Here is a 24,290-nt window from a genome sequence, read left to right as displayed (position 1 = left end):
GCCTGCTCTGCCATTCATTATGATCATGGCTGATCATCCAATTCAGTAACCTGTTCCCGCTTTCCCCCCATATCCTTTGATCCCTTTCACCCCAAGAGCTATATCCAATTCCTTCTTGAAAACATACATTTTGGCCTCAACTGCTTTCAGTGGTAGCGAATTCCACAGGCTCATCACTCTCTGGGTGAAGAAATTTCTCCTCATCTCAGTCCTGAAAGGTTTACCCCGTATCCTTAGACTATGACCTCTGGTTCTGGACTCCCCCACCATCGGGAACATCCTTCCTGCATCTACCCTGTCAAGTCCTGTTAGACTTTTATAGGTTTCTATGAGATCCCCATCCCTATTCTGAAGTCCAGCGAATATAATCCTAACTGACTCAATTGTTCCTCATACGTCAGTCCCACCATCCCAGGAATCAGTCTGGTAAACCTTAGCTGCACTCCCTCTATAGCAAGAACATCTTTCCTCAGATAAGGAGACCAAAACTGCACACAATATTCCAGGTGTGGCCTCACCAAGGCCCTCTATAATTGCATCCCTGCTCCTGTATTCGATTTTTCTCACTATGAAGGCCAACATACCATTTGCCTTTTTTTACTGCCTGTTGCACCTGCATGCTTACCTTCAGCGACTGGTGTACGAGAACACCCAAGCATATTCCCCTCTCTCAGTTTAGAGCCATTCAGATAATCTACCTTCCTGTTTTTGCTACCAAAGTGGATAACTTCACATTTATCCATGTTATACTGCATCTGCCATGCATTAGCCCACTCACTCAACTTGTCCAAATCACCCTGAAGCCTCTCTGCATCCTCCTCACAACTCACCCTCCCACCCAGTTTTGAAATATAAATAGAGACACCATCCCTGGCTAACAGTGTTCATGTTTATGCTACGTGGTAACCATTTTCCCCAATTAATGGCAGTAATAATGACTTTCTTATTTCCAGTCTGTACTGTTGTAGATTTAGGGTAAATGTAGATAATATTGTCATAGAAACAGTAGAACAGGGAAACTAGCAAGATACATCTGGCCTTATCCCATTTCTTGTGATCAGTACTAACCTGTCTCTTCTAAATTGCAGTCAGATTAAATCTTTCATACACTGATTTTCTAATCGGTCCGATTATTAATATAAATGTCACTTTGCTGTGGATTGCATCATGTTCCATGTAAATGCTGGAAACAAACCTGATCGAATTTGTATCTCTAAGTAATGTTTTTGATTTCATTAAAAACTAATTTATTTAATTCATTGTCTATAAACCAGCTGTAGCAACGAGTTATTAGGATGATGGGAATCAGAACTGAGTTTTTCTATTTAAAAATTGTTGAATAGAAGTATTCTGTTGACTTGTTGCTAGAAACTTTTCTGAACTGAAATGCCTCCACTCATAGATGGTATAGAATGCTGTCTGTTCACATGTCCTCAATTAATCTATTTCTAACTATCCACAGCTACTCGCTGCGAATGATACAGGACTCATGAGCATATGCATGGTATGCAGCTGACAGCTGGGACACGCATTCTTAACTTTTCATTTCTGTTCGCTTGATGCAATAACTGAAGCTATAATGATGTCTGCTTTGGCTTAAAGCTAATTGTTTTGCCTTTGAAAGGAAATGTAAATGTTAAGGTACAATTGATAATCATCTGATGTGAAAGTCAGTTCTTCTTTACTTACCTCTGCCTTTCTCATAGTTCAGTTAAAATTTCGGAAATAAACCTTTTCCGCATTATTATTTGCATGTTATTTTCTTCCTGTTCCCCTACCATACTGTACTACACCACACAATGGCCTAGAAATTCGAGCGTACTTTTTGGGCGCAAAAGGTTGTCCAAAGCTCCCAAATGGCAGGCAGGAAGTGCGTTCTCATAATGAGTCAGAAATGCACTACTGGATTTGAGAACGTAAAAAGTAGGTGTGGAGGGCCTAGGCACTGGTCCCACTACATATATAAATAAGGGGCCTGTTCAAAGCTTCTTTTGCAATATTGAATTGCTCTGACTGCAGTCAGGGCTGGCCAGCTGCCTTCAGAAAAGTCAAGTCTACATGCGGCCTAACAAGCTTTTCTTAAAGGGATCACTGCAGTACGCAACCAACAAGGCAAGTGTTTTAAAATATACTTACCTGAATGTGGACTGGGAGGAGCAGAAATGCTTCGCTCAACTCCACATTAAAACAAAGTGAGCTGCAGCCAGCTATCGCTTCCCCCTCCTCATTGCAGTTTCCATCATTACCGTGCCCTGCCTTCCCTGATCGTTGCCGACTGCTACCCACCTTTCCCAATCTCAATCACTGTTACCCCGCCCATTCTAGCCATGCCTACTTTATTTATTTAGAGATACAGCACTGAAACAGGCCCTTCGGCCCACCGGGTCTGTGCCGACCAACAACCACCCATTTATACTAACCCTACAGTAATCCCATATTCCCTACCACCTACCTACACTAGGGGCAATTTACAATGGCCAATTTACCTATCACCTGCAAGTCTTTGGCGGTGGGAGGAAACCGGAGCACCCAGCGAAAACCCACACGGTCACAGGGAGAACTTGCAAACTCCGCACAGGCAGTACCCAGAATTGAACCTGGGTCCCTGGAGCTGTGAGGCTGCGGTGCTAACCACTGCGCCACTGTGCCGCCCACTTTGCTTCCCCTTTAAAGGTCCCCTTTTAATGACTTGCCTGAGGGCTGCTGCTGGTGTTGGAACAGCACAATCTTGGTGTCCTGCTCTCCGATGAGTTGCATGGAGATACCCATTAGGTGTTCACAGCTGACCAACTTGATGATAATGAGGTCCCAGGCCCAATATTGTGCATGTCTCAGGTTAATCCAGGCTCTTATATCTCTAAAAGGCTGTAACCTTACCCTATTTGTAGTCAGGGGTTCAGTGAAGTTGGGGGGAGAGGCCGCAGGGAAGCATCCCACCCCAAGGACAAGTAAGTAACAAGTGTCAATAGCAATCTTGAGCGCCTGTTGGAAGATAAATGTTTGTTGTGATGGACTTATTGTGCAAGCTTATGCTGTACTAAGGAAATATAGGTTCTCTGCTGAAAGCCTGCGCCCAGGTAACTTGGTTGAAATGAGGAGCTCACTGCATGGAGAAACAGGGGGCTAAACTTGCATTTTAACACCTGACACATCAATGCTCTTTTTAAATGCCTTCACCTGCATTAGCAAACTATTAATTCATCAGTGGGCTCTTGGTGTTTAAATTGCTTTTACAGGTATTTGGAGACAAATTGTGTTTTATCCAAGAAACTGCTACACGTGTAACCAAAAATAATAATATAACTCAGAAAAGAAATCCTCGTGTTAAGTCATCAAGCCCATCTTCTTGAACGTGACTTTGTCAAATTGATGACAAATATTTGCTGACACTCTGAAACATGTTCCTGATACCCCATTATTGCTACTTTGTGTAAGAGTGAAAAAGATTCACAAAATGATGAATTCTGGATTTATTTATTTATTTATTTGGGCTGCTCAAAGCAAAACATTTTGATTTCATCTTCCGTCAAGTTACTGGAGGTCGTTATTCAAGAAACTGGTATGAGTGTTATCTTACAGTATTTATTAATTATTTATTGAATTATTTTTATCAAAGCCAGAAATAATCTGCTTTAGTTTCTGTGTTGCTTTGAAGAACTTTAGTGCTTGAACTTGACTTTGCCTCCCTGGAGTTATTAATATCAATTAAAATTTGGTCATTAAAATAAATGTTTTAAGCTGATTAATAGAGTCATTGACAATGAGGTTAGAATAATGTTTCTTCAGAGCAGCAGTACAGACACGTCATCACACACATCTACCAATTATTCAGCTGAAGGTGGGCTGATGTCACCTGTGTAAATCATGTTTTAGTTTTGAAATTCCAAGAAGTGCATTTGATGTGTAGGTAGTCTTGCCAATGCCACATTATTATGCATGATGTATATATCATGTGTTATTTTCATAATGCTCCTAATATTCTGACAGGTTTTACGGAATGTTTTTCTTCTCTTAGCATTTTGGGATGTCCTGAGGTTGTGAAAGGCCCTATATAAATACAAGTTTTTTTTTTTTCTAACTACATAGTTATAACACAGATCGTTTTGTAAATTAACTCTAGACTGTGTGGGAGGATCCATTTGAAATACGTGAGTCAATCATGGGTCTATGTCTCAACTATTGTGCAGGATCTAAAAAGGAGGGTCCATTCTCAGCATCTGACTGGCCAATTTTACAGAATATGCCACAAACAATGATGTATATGAACAACATGTTGAAAATCTTTCACACGGTGGACACTTGGGCTGGATTTTTACGCCACCCCAGCGAGCCGGATGGTGGCGGGTGGGTGGCGTAAAATGGAGCGGGAGGCCTTCTCGACCCTCTCCTGCCTCCGCCCCACTTTACGTAGGGTGGGGCGGGGGGGGGCACAAAACGGGCCACCAGCCCCAGGCCAATCAAGGTCCTTAAGTTGCCAATTAAAAGCCACTTAAGGGCCTTCGCCCGCCTCCACGGGGATTTGACCCATGGCAAGCAGGCATCCTAGAGTCAGGAGAGGCCGCCCAGTGAAAACTGGCAGCCTCTCAGCGCCCCGGGAGTAGGTCCTGACGAACGGGCACAGGGTGCCCGATTAAGGGCCATCCCTGCTCCCTAATCACTCCCAGGACCCAGGATGCCCCCCACTTCCCCCCCAAATGAGCACCCTTGCCTCGCCAGGGCCCGACTGATTATCCCCTGCACTCCTGGCTCCATATCCTCGGCTGAGCTGCGGTCCCAGCAGTGGCCACCGCTCCTGGTGGCGTTGCTGCGACTAAGAGCTGCCGGCCCGATGATTGGCCGGCTGCTCAATGAGGCAGGACTGCCTCCCTCAGGCGGGTGGAAATCCCCCCTCGGAACAATTAAAGCCTGGGGACCCGTAAAATGTGGGACGGATCCCCAGGCTAGGCGGAAGCGGGTTCGCCACCGACTTTTATGTCGGTGGCCAGCTCCTGTCCGCCCGACGTAAAATCTAGCCCTTGGATTAAGCATCATGTTTACATGCTGTTGCACTTTAACCATCTCATTTCATTTATCACTTTGATAACTGCCTCAAAATAAAACAGACATCAATTCGTCCACTTGTAGAGCAGCCACTTCTTTGCCTAGCTACAGTGGTCACACTTCTTCACTGTCCCTCAGTAAGGGGCAGAATGGGATGCTGCCTCAGAAAGTAGATTTCATATTGGAAAGTCTGGTTAAATTGGTGGGACAAGTGATGTTATCGTGCCCTTAGTAAATTATTACAAACCTACACTGATGCAGTAACATACATGATATTGTTTAAAGTACATTCTGTAATATGTGGCCAGTCAGATGCTGAGAATGAGCATTCATTTTTAGATCTTGCACAATAGTTCATCTATCATCTTGTGACTGACATGTTGAACAATCTCAAACTGTGGACGCATATTTTAAATGCATCCCTCCCACTCAGTTCAGTGTTAGTTTACAAAATGATCTGTGTCGTAATTCTAATTTGTTATCGGTACTGTGTATGACTGAGAGAGTAAAACAAAATCCTTAAAGCATAAATTCTTGCTAGCAGCATTTGTGTACTCAAATGTAGGTGTTGCTATAAAAGCCATACATCAGGTATTTTGAGCAGCAACAGGTCCCCTAAGACTAGTCAACAGCTGCATCTCCAGGTACCTTAGCATTGGGTTTGTAGCAAGGTAAATATTTTTGCTATTTGTTAGTACATGTGCTAGAAAGCGAGAACCCATTTTGAGGAGATAGATGAATGGCTGCTTCATACACCTCATTATGACTCTAGTTTTTACCGGAAGACATAGGCCTACTTTGCATTATTTAAAACCAGAAACGGAGCTCTACAGGAGTTCAACAACAATAGCATTTTACATAAGTAGCACTGTGTGTTTCCATTCTTCCATAGATGATTATGCACCCTCATTTCATCAATTTAGAATTTAACTATGACATCAGGCCATGTGAAATCTTGGTGTCCTTCAAACCTTCAAATCCAACATATCTGGGCGGCACAGTGGCGCAGTGGTTAGCACCGCAGCCTCACAGCTCCAGCGACCCGGGTTCAGTGCTGGGTACTGCCTGTGTGGAGTTTGCAAGTTCTCCCTGTGACCGTGTGGGTTTCCACCGGGTGCTCTGGTTTCCTCCCACTGCCAAAGACTTGCAGGTTGATAGGTAAATTGGCCATTGTAAATTGCCCCTAGTGTCGGTAGGTGGTAGGGAAGATGGGATTAATGTAGGAGGGGTTGTGGTAGGGAATATGGGATTAATATAGGATTAGTATAAATGGGTGGTTGATGGTCGGCAGAGACTTAGTGGGCCAAAGGGCCTGTTTCAGTGCTGTATCTCTATGACTCTATCTGATAAATGTGCAACATTTCACACTTCTGCCCCTACCTCAATCTCTCCACCACTGAAACCTTATGCCATGCTTTTTTTCACCCCTAAGTTCATTTTCACCAGTTATCCTTGTAAGCCTTCCATCTCCTACACTCCTTAAACTCCAAGTTTTCCAAAATGCAACTGTTGGATCCGGTCTCTCAGAAAGTTCAGCTCACTTACCCATCATCGCCACCAACATTCGTTTTCTGTCTGTCAACTTCAACCCGCTCGGGCATCAGCACACCTTATGACTGCCACCCTGCCCATTAATATCTCCCGTTGCACCCTTCAATTCACTGGCACTGCCCTTTTATACAATCTCCACTCCATTTGCTTCACCAAAGGTGAGAAAGCCCTCAGCCATCTAAGCCCCACTCCCTTGAACTTCACCTGCACCTTTATTTCCTGCCTCCCTCAGAAACATTCTCCACACTCATATATTTTTGACCAAGCTTTTGGTCACCCTTCCTAACTTCTCCCCACCATAACTCAGCACCCATTTTCCCTATTAATTTCCATTTGTGAAATACTTTAATATAATATAATATATGTGAAATACTTCCACTGTTTTCTGTATTAAAGGTGCTATTTAAGTGCAGGTTGGGGAATTTGTAGAAGAAACCAGCAGCATTTATTTTCCACAGTGCTTATATGAATAAAGTGACTTTTTAAAACAAATAGCATTGAATAACACTTCAGTAGAATATTTTAGGGGATTAGCACTTCTATTGACTCAGTGGGTTTATCCAATGAGTAGCTGTGTCCAACAGACAGGAATGTGCGAGGTTTCTAAGTGGAGTTAGCAGACCTCAGTTGATGCAGTGTTAAGAATGCTGTAATCAACCTGAGTGTTGCTGGCTTACAGAACGGGAGATGGGTTGCCCATTAAAATTTATGTTACTGGGATCCTCACATTTAACTTGCCCTACAGTTTTAACCCTGGCTGGTCGGGTTTCCCGGTCTTTGGGTAACCCAGCAGCTCGGGTGGGGGGGTGGTGGGGGTCCGAGGACAGCTTTGGGAAGAATCTAAGCCATTACTGCACTGCTTATAGTCCAGAAGGAGCAAGAGTGTTTTCTTCTTCCTTGCCATTGGACACCCCACCTCTTAGGATCAGGGATTGTCCCATTCCCCTCCCCCACAAGATCCAGACCTCATCCCCACGCTCCCACTAATGCAGCAGCAGGTTCTTAATTGCTCCTGCAACCATGGTCTTCTCCGGAATGTTCCCCACCCAACAGGAACCTGCTCAGAAAAAAATGTTTTCGGGTTTCCTGACCAGAATTCCTTCCTGCCCTGCCAGCCTACGCAACCTGCCCCTGTTAATATCAGGGCGTGTGGGTGAGCCTCCAAGCACTTACCTCTCTGCAATAAAAGCAAAATACTGCAGATCCTGGAAATCTGAAATAAAAACAAGAAATGCTGGAAATACTCAGCAGGTCTGGCAGCATCTGTGGAGAGAGAAGCTGAGTTAACATTTCAGATCAGTGACCCTTCATCAGAACTGGCAAATGTTAGAAATGTAATAGGTTTTAAGCAAATAAAGCAGAGGTGGGGCAAGAGATAACAAAAGGCAAGATGTTGATAGGATAGAGGATTGCAGAGAATAACTGACCAGAAGGTCATGAAGCAGAGGTAAACAGTATGTTAATGGTGTATTGAAAGACAAAGCGTTAGTGCATAGAGGGTGTTAATTGACAGAAAAATGAACAGCCCTGGCCCAAAGCACAAACATGAAAAAAAACAATGGGTAGGCACATGTTAAAAAAATGATGAAACAAACTAAAACAAAATAAACAAATAAAAAAGAAAAAAATAACTAAAAATAAAAAGGGAGGGGGCCCGTCATGCTCTGAAATTATTAAACGCAATGTTCAGTACGGCAGGCTTGCCTAATCAGTAAATTATATGCTGTTCCTTGAGCTTGCGTTGATGTTCACTGGAACACTGCAGCAAGCACAGGACAGATATGTGGGCATGAGAGCAGGGGGCTGTATTGAAATGGCAAGCAACCGGAAGCTCGGAATCATGCTTTCGGACTGAGCCGAGGTGTTCTGCAAAGCGGTCACCCAATCTGCGTTTGGTCTCCCTAGTGTACAGGAGACCATATTGTGAGCGGCGAATACAGTATACTAAATTGAAAAAAGTACAAGTACAAAACAAGAACAAAGAAAATTACAGCACAGGAACAGGCCCTTCAGCCCTCCAAGCCTGCGCCGATCCAGATCCTCTATCTAAACATGTCGCCTATTTTCTAAGGGTCTGTGTCTCTTTGCTTCCTGCCCATTCGTGTATCTGTCTATAAATGTATCTGTAAATCCCTTCCTCGACTTCTCTGTCTCCATCTCTGGGGATAGGCTGTCTACTAATAATATAAGCCCACCGACTCCCACGGCTACCTTGACTACACTTGTTAACGCCCTGCCTCCTGTAAGGACTCCATTCCATTCTCCCAGTTTCTCCATCTCCGACGTATCTACTCTGATGATGCAACCTTCCACAACAGTGCTTCTGATATGTCTTCCTTTTTCCTCAACCGAGGATTCCCCCCACATTGTGGTTGACAGGGCTCTCGACCGTGTCCGGCCCACTTCCCGCACCTCTACCCTCACCCCTTCCCCTCCCTCCCAGAACCACGACAAGGTTCCCCTTGTCCTAACTTTCCACCCCACCAGCCTCCATATCCAAAGGATCATCCTCCGCCATTTCCACCACGTCCAACGTGATGCCATTACCAAAGACATCTTCCACTCCCCTCCTCTGTCAGCATTCCGAAGGGATTGTTCCCTCTGTGACACCCTGGTCCACTCCTCCATTACCCCCACCACCTCCTCCCCTTCCCACGCAATCGCAGGAGGTGTAACACCTGCCCTTTTACCTCCTCTCTCCTCAGTATCCAAGGCCCCAAACACTCCTTTCAGGTGAAACAGCGACTTACTTGTACTTCTTTCAATTCAGTATACTGTATTTGCTGTTCACAATGTGGTCTCCTCTATACTGGGGAGACCAAACACAGATTGGGTGACCGTTTTGCGGAACACCTCGGCTCAGTCCGAAAGCACGACTCCGAGCTTCCGTTGCTTGCCATTTCAACAACCCCCCTGCTCTGATGTCCACATATCTGTCCTGGGCTTGTTGCAGTGTTCCAGTGAACATCAATGCAAGCTCGAGGGACAGCATCTCACTTACTAATTAGGCACACTACAGCCTGCCGGACTGAACATTGAGTTCAATAATTTCAGAGCATGACGGGCCCCTTTTTAATATTAGTTATTTTTCTTTTTTATTTATTTTGTTTTAGTTTGTTTCATCATTCATTTTTTTCACCATCTGCCTACACACTTTTTCATGTTTGTGCTTTGGGCCAGGGCTGTTCATTTTTCTGTCAATTAACACCCTCTCTACACTAACACTTTGTCTTTCAGCACACCATTAACATATTGTTTGTTTTGCTCCATGACCTTCTGGTCAGTTATTCTCTGTGACCCTCTGTCCTATCAACACCTTGCATTCTGTTTTATCTTGCCCAACCCCTGCTTTATTTGCTGAAAACCTATTACATTTCTAACATTTGCCAGTTCTGATGAAGGGTCACTGACCTGAAATGTTAACTCAGCTTCTCTCTCCACAGATGCTGCCAGACCTGCTGAGTATTTCCAGCATTTCTTGTTTTTATTACTTCTCTGTACTGTCTCCTGCAATTGTTTCTCATGGATCAGAACTGAACCATTTTCAATGTACACACTGCCCAGAGAACTGCACTATTGAGACTTTCAGTTGTATTCTACTATGTTAGCTCTGGTTCTATTGTCTGCTCTCAGCAACAGTTGATCATGTTGAGTCTACTAATACTGCTAGGTCTTTTTCAACTTCATCCTCAGCTATTTCAAGACCATTGATGGAGTATGTGTGTCATCTATTTTCTTTCCAATGTGCATTAATTTGTATTCAATTTCATGTGCCATAGTCTGCCTATTCATAGATATATTTTTAAACCCATCCTGTAATTTCTGGCTGCCTCCTTTGATTCCATTCCTCCTCCTAGTTTGGTATCCTTTAAAATTTACTCAGTTTGCTTTTGAGTTTCTGTATCCAAGACATTGCTGTAAATTAGTGACAGTAGTGGTTAACAATAGCAGGCCTGAAGGCACTTCACTTGGAACTCTTCATACCCCAACCTCAACATGATTCCTGTAACCAGTTGTGCAATCCATCCTCCCTTTACCCCAGCATAGGCTTCAGGTGCTTCAGATGTACTCTGTGGGATTCCCATTGCCTCTTCACTTCCCCTTTCACTCTTTAAAAAACCTCCTCAAATTTTCCATACCCTGGCTTGGCATTTGTTGCTTTATTCCTTTTATTTAGATTTTTCCACAATGTTTAAAAGAAACCATATGATTTTTTTCCACATTGCAGGTGGTATTTAAAAATGTGTTAGTGGCAATGATGTTGGTTGGTTGATTGTTGTTGTCCTCAAACTTCTCCATTTCCCCTCAGTCTCAGGGCAATGGAGATGCACATACATACCTGCTCCAGAGAATCCAAGGGCTGAATTATTTTCAAGGGCTTCGGAACCCCGACGCTGGGACCAAATGGGGGTCTCGAGCCTGCACTTACCAGCAGTGTGGCTGATGGTGCAATCTTCTCGGAAGCATCCACTATTGAGGATGGTGGACAGGCTCCCAATGCTGTCGGCCCAATGAGAGGGCCTGCAGCTCTGGAGTCCCGGCAGTGCCCCCAGGAAAGGTGGGTGCTGCTGAGGCAGATCAGAGACCACCAGGGTGCCTCAACATGGAGGCACCCTCAGAGGCATGCAGTTAAAGGCAAAACATTTAAGGCCAAAGCTGGTGAGGCCATTCAAAGTGGAGGGTTGCGGGTGTTGCCTGCTGCCGCCCTCTCTGGAGCATGGAGCTTTTGAGCTCCAGTGGCCCACAGGCCACCTCCATTGCAATGGAAGCCTTCTCATATGGTGAGGGGTGGGATGGTGATGCTGTTCCGCAGTGCACAAAATGCTGGCACAGCCGCAAAATCGGACCTAATTTGGTTCATAATTGGCAGCTCACCTCCGTGATGTGGGCAGCCAATTTGGCAACACCAGCCCCCCCGTCCCCATGCCGTCCCATGTGAAACTTGCCTGGCAACAAGAATGCGTCGGGGAGCTAGCCTGATACGGCTCCCCCTATTTTCCCAGCCCCCCTGCCTCCATGCCCGCCATCACGGGGATGGGAAAATTCAGCCCCAAGTGATGGTTATATTTAAATGTTGTCTTGCCCCTCTGCTAATCTCAAAAATTAAGTTTGAAAACTTCCACAGCTTTTAAACTTGACTCTATCATGGATGTGATCTCTCGCACGCACCTTATCTAAGTGGATTTTTGATGACTTCACACACACATTCCCATGCATACCTAGGAACTAATTGCATAATTTGCATTACTAGCTCTCTGTAGTGGCCATCCATAGAAAAGCCAGTTTCATAAGTTGACAATTTAATGGAAAACACAGTCCTCCAATTACTCTAAGCAATTCAAAACAGAAAACTGCAGCAGTTTCTGCCAAATGGGTTATCAGCTGATAATTTTACGGGTAACTTTCAAGATCATGTTTATCAGCAGCAAACTTCTACACATTAGCCTCCGTTTGCAGAGATTGGAAACAAATTCCAATAGCCTTATGCCTCTCAGGTAAAAAGTTAAAAAAAAATGCTGAAAACACTTACAGTATTTCTTTCTTGATGCAATTTTAACTTTCGCTATGGGCTTTCAACTTCTTTCCCTTTTTCTTAACACTTTTGTTGCAGCTCTGATGTCCAATCTGGGTTTTTTTGCAGGACCTCTTTAACAGTAACTACCTGCTGTAAAAGGCCTGTTGATTAACTTCACATTTTCCTGTGCAATCTCTTTCTTTAAAACTCATCTGAGGCAGTAGCAGCCATTGACTGCATCATACCTGCCTTGTTCCAACAGGGCTTTACCTGGTTCCAAATGATCTCATTTTCCATTGAGAATTTTCCCATATTTAGCCATACCTTAACAGTTTTCTGTGCCCAGAATTGAGCAGTGAAGCACACTAGCTTCTACCCTCTCTCTACAGAGAACTTCTTATTCTGTGTCGGCCCATCCATGGGGTCTCTTACTGCTTTAAACAGCTCCTCTCCGTCCATCAGGGACAATATCTCCTCAATTCCCATAGACCTAGATTTCTGAATTTCCTCTTTTTCACACAATAATTCCACCCCCCCGCCCCCCCCACCCATATTTCACTTTTTTCCAAGCACAAATCGGTCACATACATCAAGAAACACCGTGCTTTTAATTTAATCATTTTCTCATTCATCAATCCTTATGTGAGTCATTGTCGTTGCATGAGGTTTGTCGTTTTGGTCATTATAATGGCTACCAGCCATGTTACTGCCTTTTGAATAGATTCCTTGATAGTTGCCATGGTCACTTGTACTTCGGGAGGGATAATTCCATGCAACTAACGAATTATTTCCTGCGTTATGGACCGGGTTTAACTCCTCGTCTTTCGTAAGCACTCAATCTCCCTCAAGTCATATTACCTGCCAATTCCTGTCATGGTAACCACTATGAATTGTGAAGGAAAGCTTAAGATCTTTATATGGCTCTGGTCACATACACCAGTCCTTGTAACCTTGATAATTCATCATGGTGTGATTAGTTGATTTTTTTTTTTTTAGTTTTCCTAACTAACTTTTTGATCATTGTCTTGAGGCCACCCTTTTATCTGGGAGACGTTGACCCCTAATTCAGCATTGCTTGCTAGCAAAAATACTCTTCTGGTTGACACAACATTTTCTAGCTAAATGTCATCCATATGCTGAACATTCTGGGAATGAGCAACATTATTATTTTATTAAATCTAGCTATAGTACAAGACTACAAACTATAAGAGAAAAGAAAGCAAAAGCTTTAATCATATGTGGGATCAAGATTTGGTTTAATCTCACATGTATAAGAGTAGTGATTCTTACAAAAGTTATACAGCCAGTAGCATTCATTACATAGAGATTAGCAGATAGTTGGGAATATATTACCAGGTTATAATACAGTCAAGGAGTTTTAGTAAAGGCGTAAACAGTGAGAGCAAAAGTCATTTTTCTCTTGAATATATCAGGGGAGAAATTGAACGCTGTAATGCCCAGTTTTTAGGCATGAATTGGTTGCCTAACACATAAACATGGTGTTTGAGATGTGCACCAGCAGGAAGTGCTTTGTGCACAGTCTTAGCAAAGGGGCTTGTGTGTGTGCTGCTAATAACCGCTGGCAACATGCACAGCAGACAGATTATAACATCAATCATAATGCTGCCATCAAATGAGCATTGCACAGCCATTTTCAACCACCACTCTCTAGCCTACATCCTGTCTTGACCTGAAAAAGAAGTTAAGCAGCATGAGGTACATTCCCCCACTGTGCAACCCAAAAGCATTATGAACAATTTACAGCTTAGTTGCTGGATTATTTCTTCTAACTGTTGGTGCAATTATGTGTGTTTTTGGAGCTTTCCTATACTTGTTTTAAAGGTTCACTCTTCTACTGGTACAGAAGTACTTTTTGGTGATTTAAAGGCTTGTGCTGAAACCAGTTGCTCCCAGACTTGAGTACGACAATCTAGGCTGACACTCCAGTGCAGTGCTGAGGGAGTGCTACACTGTTGGAGGTGCCTCCTTTTGGATGAGATGTTAAACCGAGGCCCTGTCAGTGCTCTCAGGTGGACATAAAAGATCCCATGACACTCTTTCAAAGAAGAGCAGGGCAGTTATCCCCAGTGTCCTAGCCAATATTTATCTCTCAGCCGACATCACAAAAAACATTATCTGGTCATTATCACATTGCTGTTTGTGGGAGTTTGCTACATACAAATTAGCTGCTGCATTTCCTACATTACAATAGTGACTACATTTCAAAATTACTTCCTTGGCTGTAAAGTGCATTGGGAAGTCCGGTGATCATGAATGACTGTATATAAATGCGAGTTTTTTTTTTGTTTTCAGATATGGCTGTTCTAGTAGGCTTTCCTATCGGTATTGAGCATGACTGGGAGAATGAACAGAGGCCATGCAGAGTAGGACAATTTGCTAGAAGAGGGAAGAGGAAAAGAGCTCTCGGAAGGAGGCTGTATCCACCAAGGGCCTTTAGGGAGCAATTCTCTTAACTTCAGCAACAACCAATTCTTGAGATGTCTTCATTTCACTAAAGAAATTGTGACTAATATGCCTACTGCTATGACCTCCAAGCAGGGAAAGGACTGCATTGCCTCTGATGTCAAGGTGGCCGTGACTCTTACTTAACTTTTATGCTTCTGGCTCATTCCAGGGTGCTGCTGGAGCTATAAGTAACATATCACAGTTTGCAGTACACTGCTGCATAACAGAGCTCAATGAAGCTTTCTATGCAAAGGGAGACAGCTTCATCTCGTTCCTCTTGCCAGAGATAAGCAGGTGGAGTGAGCACAAGGGCTTACTCGTATCATAGGCTTCCTTATTGTACAGGGTGCCATTGAATGCACATTGCTTTGTGCATGCCTCATGTAAACACTGTCATTTTCATGAAAGGAGAGGGATTGCACTTCCTCAATGTGCAGCTGATGTGCGACCACAAGCCTCACCATTATTCTGGTAGTAATCCCATTTTCTTAATTCTACAGCAGTTCTCTTTGTCAGCTGTATTTGACTCACCATGTCAAGTCAACAGTTGGCTACTGAGCGACAAGGGTTATGTAGTCCTGGTATGGCTCATGACTCTAGTTCAAAACATAAGCACACATGCACAGCAGGCCTACAATGAGAGCCATGCGTCCTCAAGCTTCTGCTGCCTGGACCACTCTGATGGAGCCATGTAGTACTCAGCTGAGTGGGTATCAAGCTTTGTGGCATTATGCTGCATATTATACAAGCTGGCCATTATGAGGGAACAGCCTTTGCCATCACTTATGAGGCAAGAAGCTAAGGAGTAGGAGGACAAGGAAGAGGAGGAGGAACAGGAAAAGGAAGGAAGGTTGCAGTGTAGACAGTCCCTTACTGTCTGGGCTCAATGTGATCAAACAGCTCATGAGCGAAACCAGTAATCTCAGCCACAACTCCCCATTAACCAGCAGTCCCGACCTCCTTACCTTTCTGTATCACTGGCCTTCCCATTGTCCTCCTTCTGACAAAACAAAAATAAAAGCCAACATAAAATGTGCATTCCAATCCAAATTTATAAATTAAATCATGACATAATGCATTCAAAAATAAATGAATCGCCCTTGTGCATTCTTTTATTGCCTTTCCTGTATGGCTTTGCCTCCCTTAGTGTTCCCACAAGGTGCTTTCCCAGTGGGTTGAACATGGATGGTGAAATGATGCTGACCTTCAATTGAGGAGACTGCAGGTGGCCTTGGAGGGTGACCTCGAGCAGCTCTGGGCTGAGAGGGCCCCAGCTTCAAACAACACCATCTTCACCAGGGCTGGAGCAGGTTGGCATGGCTGGCTGACTGACCAGCAATAGCCAAGGGTACTGATGGAGAGGCAGGGGTGGGAGCAAAAATACTGTCACCGGAGAGGGGACAGCAGTTTCGTACTCCGTGGAGCAACTGCTACTCTCCTGGGGTGCCGTCTCAACCATCCTCGTAATCTGCTGAAAAACAGATTGATGGATTGGTGCGATGCCCTGCAAGTCCCTTTGAACTCTGATATCCAGAGCCATAATGGCAGCAGTCTGAGCCTGCATGACAGCAGCCTGAACTTCTACTGCAGCACTCAGATGTTGAGTGGTTGCTTCTGTGCTGCAAGGTAAGCTGAGACATCGGCCATCAGACACTGCATCATGCTGGGTTCCACAGGTATGTTGATGGAGGTGACCACTGGTTCCATGTTGGAAAGGATGGGCTCCAAACTCTGTGCAAATTCCTGTGCCAAGTTGGTGCTGGATGCCTCCATGCCCTTTTATATTGAGCGCAGGCTTTCCAGTAATTTGGTTATGTACACCCATCAGCTTCCTTCTGTAGATTGGCCCATCAATATTCTCATCTGAGTCCTCTGCAGCAGAACTATCGTGTGCCTTTGCCCTCCGGCAGGTGGTGGAGGGAGTGAATGTTTAGGTTGGTGGATGGGGTGCCAATCAAGCGGGCTGTTTTGTCCTAGATGGTGTTGAGCTTCCTGAGTATTGTTGGAGCCACACTCATCTAGGCAAGTGGAGAGTATTCCAACACACTCCTGATTTGTGCCTTGTAGATGATGGACAGGCTTTGGGAAGTCAGGAGGTGAGTTACTTGCTGCAGAATTCCTAGCCTCTGACATGCTGTTGTAGCCACAGTATTTATGTGCTGTTGCTGTTTAAGTGGCACTTGATAGCACTGTCGATAATACCTTCCATCACTTTGCTGATGATCGAGAGTAGACTGATGGACCAGTAATTGACCAGATTGGATTTGTCCTGCTTTTCATGGACATGACATACCTGGGCAATTTTCCACATTGTCGGGTAGATGCTAGTGTTGTTGCTGTACTGGAACAGCTTGGCTAGGGGCACGGCTAGTTCTGCAGCACAAGTCTTCAGTACCACAGCTGAGAATTTGTCAGGACCCATCACCTTTGCAGTATCCAGTGCCTTCAGCTGTTTCTTGATATCACGTGGAGTGAATTTAATTGGCTGAAGATAGTCGCAAATGCTTCAGCCTTTTCTAGGCTAGTGGTGAAGTTGGTAGGATATGCCATGTGAAGGTGAACCCTTGCACAACTCGTGTGAGGTCATTAATCTTTTTCCTATATTACATTCATGTTTGGGGTGCAAACTCCTGACATTGACGTCCACTGCTATCTCTTCCCATTGCCTTGTGGGCTTGTGCCTGGAGGACCTCCTGCCGCCCCCCCCAACCCTGTCCCCTTCTCCCCCCCACCCGCAGATACAGAACATCTCTTCACTGTTCCACCTTTTCCACCAAGGCCTCCAGCACATTATCGGAGAACGTTTGTGCATGCTGTCTACCATGGTCAGCTATTCATTCTTTCACAGGACAAATTCACTTCTGAAACGACTCCTAGCCTCTATTCCAGCCACAAGGCAGCTCCCTTTGAAGAGGTGCAGGTTGTCTTTAAGTAGTGCTAGGCAGCCGTGATATTGGGCTACCTGCTAATGCGTGCAGTCAATCAACTGCGGGGGAAGCACTGACTGCACGCAGAAATCATTTAAAACAGTAAGCAGCATGAGTTTGCTGTGCTGTCTGCATCACAGTGAACTGGTGTGTGCTAATCTTCACATTGTGATCCCTACACCCATTTTCAGGGATTATACAATTTAACGCCCATAGTCTGTGTATGAGAGGCTAGGAAATATGTAATGTTCCTTTGTTATGACCGAGGCAGGAGTAATGCACTGTCAATTCAGTCCCAATACTCTACAAGGCGCAGCATATTATTAAAGTTTTCCCACCTACCGGAAATTAGCCAAATTAAACACTTTAGTAACCCCAGAATAAAACAGACCAAACCAGGTATCTTTAGACAACAACAAATGAACAATTTATTAATAAACTAAATCTTAACACTATTAAGATAAACCTATGTCTAAAGACGTTATAACTTCTTATTTAACCAAAGCCTCCCCATGCACACACACATACATTCAAAAACTAACAATGGTTAACTGGTTTAAAAAAAATAGCATTTCTTCAGAATAAAATAAGTAGTTGGGTTGTAAGTCCTGGTGAGTTACGTTCCTGGTTGGTGAGGTTCCCAGATTAGAACATTCAGGTGCCACTCGAAGTCTCCAGGCGAATTTGACAGTCTATAACCGATAGGCATTCGAAGCACTTTGGTTGCAGCAGGCGTCACACTGCTCTTTTAACAAGGAGTATAGCCACAGGTCTATTTGCATTCTAAAATTGGTAGTTTTTCAGTAGAAACTCTACTGAAAATTCCAGCTAACACAAACAAATGACAGAGATTCCCTCTTGAAGGCAATTGTTCTTTTTCCAGGTTGTTTTTCTCCTTGGGTCATAACACAGCCTGTAACTCAATGTAGTTTTTCTGCTAAGAGAAATAGATCGCTTCTTCCTGCAGAGCACGCTTCGCTGGACTGTAGTTCAATCTGGCTGAAGCCAGTCTTTATCCACAGTTACAAGTTACAGTAGACCATCTGACCTCTCTCCTGCTGTGGCCTGGGAATCAGGTGCAGCTGCTGGCACACTGTGCTTAGTCTTAAAGGCACCCTGTTTTTAAACAGTCTTAAAGGCACACTGTTTTAAACAGAGGAGAAAAAAACAGCTCCATGACACCTTTTACTTTCTGTTGAAAAACTTGGAGTTTTGTACCTTTTGTTAATTTGTGCTATTGTTCACAGAACTGCAGACTCCACTACCACAGTCACAGAATGTTGCTATGTCTGTGACTATGTATCCAGAAGTTTTTATTACTTTGTTTTATGTACAAGATTACATCATTAGACGAGAAATGTAATGGTATTAGTTAACAAAGAGTATTTCATTTAAAAATCTACATTTTAATGCTTTACAATACTATTATTTTCTCATAATACAGAAGAAAAATGTTTGATAACTTATGAAGTTTATTTGAACCAACTAAAGAAAAAGGTACTGAGTGTATATTGAAAGTAATAAATATTAACAGGTTCTGTGAAATCAATATGTATACAGTATCATGCTTATTAATCTCAAACCTGATTCTATAGTCTCTATATCAGCCCCATACTATAATTGAGTGGCAATGTTGCAAAACATAATTGGGGCTGTTGCAATGTATTTGTAAAGGCTAATAACCTGTCATTTCAAGACAGGTTTTCCCACACAAAATTAACTGTATAGCAAAGGTCTAAAGATGAAGTAAATATATAGAAAAAATGAGATTGTAGTGGTTTGTATGCTGTGTGATTTACATTGCATGAGTGCACCTCTGTTCAGCACTACTAGTACAAGTCATACTCACTTCTATTCTAAGAACAGGAAGGATGCTTTACAGGTATCGTCTTTGTTGTCTAGCTTTAAAAGTGAACTGTGTTAAATCAAGAGCAGCATTGGCAAACACAGTTTGGTTACAGCACATGTTGATTATTACTTGTTTGTTGACCTTCCATCACCATAGGTCACCTGTGCCAAACTACACTCACTGTACAATACACAGAGACACATGCAAGTACAGCAACATAAACTCTGATTATTCCCCAGAATTTGGCTTCAGCATTACCACTGTGTGGTGCCCTCTGAGTTCATCATTGATTTCAATACATGCAGCTTGATACTGGAGCGTGGGTCAATTGTTAAATGGAAATGGGCTTATTTTGACATTCCTTTCCTATCCGACCTCCTCTCCAAGTTTCAAATGTGATAAAGGTGGCAAAGATAATTGCTATTCGTTCATTTTACACCCAAATGTCAACGCATGGTTCCTTTCATAAGCTTTCCTAACTCTACTGAAACTACAAGGTATTCCATAGTGGTCTTAGCAAAGCCAAGTCCTCATCTCTGTGCTGTTCAGCAGAGCTGGGAGAGGACCCTCACCTTCTGGTGAGCTTCCCCCTAGGCTGTCCCTGCCACCAGTACCTGCTGCCTTTCACTCACGCTGGGTGTTTCACCATATGCAGAGCTCTTTGCCTCACTATCTTACCCATGTGGAGTGCCAAAGCCTGTACTAGTATTCGAGCAGAATGAAGTGCTAAATAAGGAGGATTATCTTTATGTGAAATTTTGCTCTGTTCTTTTATCTGATCGTTATGGACCATGCATCGTGACTAATCAACTACTATACAAGAGTTACAAAATAAGCAGATGTAAGTTGGCTGTTCATCCATAGTCCACATGCTTACTAGGCTGACCATTAATTTTCCTTTGCTTTCATATTTGACTTTGAAATACAAAAATTCAAGCAATTGTGAATCCTAATATATCTAGGATGACAGCTTTGTTTTATTCCAGAATGCCAGCTGGTGAAGGGTGATACAGGAGCCAAACTTTACTCCATCTTGTATTTATTTGTAGAGTAAAATATTACAAGCATATACCTCCTAATTCAACCACAAACTGTTTTAGTTAGTGTTTTTTTATATGTGCTCAAGTAAAACTCCAATTAATGCCCTGTATATAAAGACAATGATATACAATTAGCAAGCTGTTCTTTCCCAGTTTCTTGAGGCATTCAACAAAGTAATTCAATAATTTCAGAAGAGCAGGAAGTTTCTTGGTGTTCTAGCCAACATCACCAAAATGTAGTTTAAACTTAGAAAAAAGAACTTGCATCTAGAGGACATCACAAAGTGCTTCAATGCCAACAAATTATTTTTTCAGTGTCATCACTGCTGTTATGTAGGCAATTGCAACAGCCAGTTTACACACGGACTGATCTGACAAACAGCAACAGGAGAAATGATGATTTGAACTAGAGAGTACAGAGGAGATATACACGTATGTTGCCAGAATAGAGAATTTTAGCTGAGGGAAGATTGGATAGAATGGGGTTGTTTTCTTTGGAACAGAGGAGGCTGAGTGGAGATTTAATTGCGGTGTATAAAATTATGAGGGGCCTAGGTAGAGTAGATAGGAAGGAACCTATTTCCCTCAGCAGAAAGGTCAAAAATCAGGGGACATGGATTTACTGTAATTAGTAGAAGGATTAGAGGAGAATTGAGAATTTATTTTCACCCAGAGGGTGGTTGGGAGTCTGAAACTCACTACCTGATAGGGTAGTAGAGGCAGAAACCCTCATTGCATTAAAAAAAAAATTGGATATGTACTTGAAGTGCCATAACCTACAGGGCTACAGACCAAGAGCTGGAAAGTAAGATTAGACTGGATAGCTCTTGGGGTTGGTTAGCTCAGATGGCTAGAGTGTAGTGCAGAATAACACCAACAGCATGGGTTCAACCTGTATTGGCTGAGGTCGTTCATGGGGCCTGCCTCCTTGCCTTGCCCTGTAGTGATGTCATGGCATAAGCCGTCATTAGCAACCATGGACAACGAGGACGCCACATAGAGGGAAACTAGATCTTTTGCCTGGTACAGACATGATGGTCCAAATGGCCTCCTCCTGTGCAGTACATTTTTCTGTGTTTACAAACAAAGAACAAAGAAAGTTACAGCACAGGAACAGGCCCTTCGGCCCTCCAAGCCTGCGCCGATCCAGATCCTCTATCTAAACATGACGCTTATTTTCTAAGGGTCTGTATCTCTTTACTTCCTGCCCATTCATGTATCTGTCTAGATACATCTTAAAAGACGCTATCGTGCCCGCGTCTACCACCTCCACTGGCAACGCGTTCCAGGCACCCACCACCCTCTGCGTAAAGAACTTTCCACGCATATCCCCCCTAAACTTTTCCCCTTTCACTTTGAACTCGTGACCCCTAGTAATTGAATCCCCCACTCTGGGGTAAAAAGCTTCTTGCTATCCAATCTGTCTATACCTCTCATGATTTTGTACACCTCAATCAGGTCCCCCCTCAACCTCCGTCTTTCTAATGAAAATAATCCTAATCTGCTCAACCTCTCTTCATAGCTAGCGCCCTCCATACCAGGCAACATCCTGGTGAACCTCCTCTGCACCCTCTCCAAAGCATCCACATCCTTTTGGTAATGTGGCGACCAGAACTGCACGCAGTATTCCAAATGTGGCCGAACCAAAGTCCTATACAACTGTAACATGACCTGCCAACTCTTGTACTCAATACCCCGTCCGATGAAGGAAAGCATGCCGCATGCCTTCTTGACCACTCTATTGACCTGCGTTGCCACCTTCAGGGAACAATGGACCTGAACACCCAAATCTCTCTGTACATCAATTTTCCCCAGGACTTTTCCATTTACTGTATAGTTCACTCTTGAATTGGATCTTCCAAAATGCATCACCTCGCATTTGCCCTGATTGAACTCCATCTGCCATTTCTCTGCCCAACTCTCCAGTCTATCTATATTCTGCTGTATTCTCTGACAGTCCCCTTCACTATCTGCTACTCCACCAATCTTAGTGTCGTCTGCAAACTTGCTAATCAGACCACCTATACTTTCCTCCAAATCATTTATGTATATCACAAACAACAGTGGTCCCAGCACGAATCCCTGTGGAACACCACTGGTCACACGTCTCCATTTTGAGAAACTCCCTTCCACTACTACTCTCTGTCTCCTGTTGCCCAGCCAGTTCTTTATCCATCTAGCTAGTACACCTTGGACCCCATGCGCCTTCACTTTCTCCATCAGCCTACCATGGGGAACCTTATCAAACGCCTTACTGAAGTCCATGTATATGACATCTACAGCCCTTCCCTCATCAATCAACTTTGTCACTTCCTCAAAGAATTCTATTAAGTTGGGAAGACATGACCTTCCCTGCACAAAACCATGTTGCCTATCACTGATAAGCCCATTTTCTTCCAAATGGGAATAGATCCTATCCCTCAGTAACTTCTCCAGCAGCTTCCCTACCACTGACGTCAGGCTCACCGGTCTATAATTACCTGGATTATCCCTGCTACCCTTCTTAAACAAGGGGACAACATTAGCAATTCTCCAGTCCTCCGGGACCTCACCCGGAGGTTGAAGGTTAACTGTTGGCCAGGGCACTGGAAGAACTTCCATGCTGCTCTTTGAAATGTGTCCTGGGATCTTTAATGTCCAGATCATTTAATGCACCTATGACAGTGCAGCACTGCGCCAGTACTGGTTATTCAGCTCATGACATGATAAGGTGCTATATAAATGACTTTGTTCTTTTGATCCCTATCACTAGCAATGACTTTACTGTCAGGCTCTGACAGAAATCAGATGCTGCTTCCTGTTTCATTATGAAACCATTTGGCAATTTGCTAATGTTGTCATGGCTGCAGCTATCAGTGACAGTCACTTGTTCTATCAGTCATTACAACAGGGAAGCTTATAGTGATGTATAGAATGTGGTATGTTTCCAGCATGTACAGGAAATCTTGACATTTTTAAAGAACCTGACCACCCTAATTCTCAGGGAAAGATCCACTGCCCGATCATCTTCAGCTGCTTCACCAGTGTTCTGTCATGAGGTCAGGAGTGGAACTGTTCACTGACAATTCCAGTGATAAGCTCAAATTCTCTGATATTGAAGCAACTCATGCAGTCTACAGCAGAACCTGAATAACATTCAAGCTTGAGCTAACAGGTGACAGGGTAACATTCATCCCATATACCTGCCAGGTAATGATCAGTTCAAACAAGAGTTTCTTGCACTAAAGAAATAATGTACATTTATATAGCACCTTTCAAACATCCCAAAGCACTTCACAATCACTGAATACTTTTGAAGAGTAGAGCGGAATTTTATGTCTCCCGCCCACCAACCCCCCCCACCCTCCCAACCCCTGGGAGCAGGCTGGAGGCTCAAAATTTCCTAACTTGCATAGAAACTTCTCTATAATGAAGCTGTTCTACATTCTGTGTGAGAAGAATACTGCTAACACGACAACCAGTTCAGTATTATAGCGTGGTGCGCAAAGCCAATGATTTTTGGAACTGGCAATTTTCCTGACAGCCGCTTGTAATGTCAGTGACAATCCATTAAAAATACATGTACTTCCTCAGGTTTAAAACAAATTACAAAAATTCTATCTACCTAAATTATGTATCCAATGTTATAAAGCTTTCAGCCCTTCGCTGCATTCAGCATTTCATTGTTATACCAATGAATATCTCTGAGAAACTTTTAATGACAAACCTGCTTCCTTCAAATGAACTTTTATAAGCCAAGGTTCTCTTTAAGTTCAGGGAAGTCAGTAGGTTTTGTAATCTGGAAAGCTCTATGCTTCAAAAGTATTCATTGATTGTGAAGTGATTTGGGATGTTTGAAAGGTGCTATATAAATGTACATTATTTCTTTAGTGCAAGAAACACTTGTCTGAACTGATCATTAC

General features: G+C 43.4%; 1 protein-coding gene across 3 annotated transcripts in view; it reads left to right on the top strand.

Moving 5' to 3' along the window:
* The window catches only part of ano6 (anoctamin 6), a 159,528-nt gene that overhangs the window by 57,868 nt on the left and 77,370 nt on the right, over nt 1–24,290 (top strand). For 2 of the 3 annotated variants that reach the window (XM_068050389.1, XM_068050390.1), the window contains one exon: nt 1,463–1,504. The exons of the other annotated variant lie outside the window; for it this stretch is intronic. In XM_068050389.1, coding sequence (XP_067906490.1) covers nt 1,463–1,504 — 42 coding nt within the window. The remainder of the gene's footprint in view (nt 1–1,462; nt 1,505–24,290) is intronic. 3 annotated transcript variants of the gene reach the window in all.

Source organism: Heterodontus francisci, chromosome 18 (genome assembly GCF_036365525.1).
Source record: "Heterodontus francisci isolate sHetFra1 chromosome 18, sHetFra1.hap1, whole genome shotgun sequence".
NCBI lineage: Eukaryota > Metazoa > Chordata > Chondrichthyes > Heterodontiformes > Heterodontidae > Heterodontus > Heterodontus francisci.
This window is presented reverse-complemented; position numbering and strand designations above follow the sequence as displayed.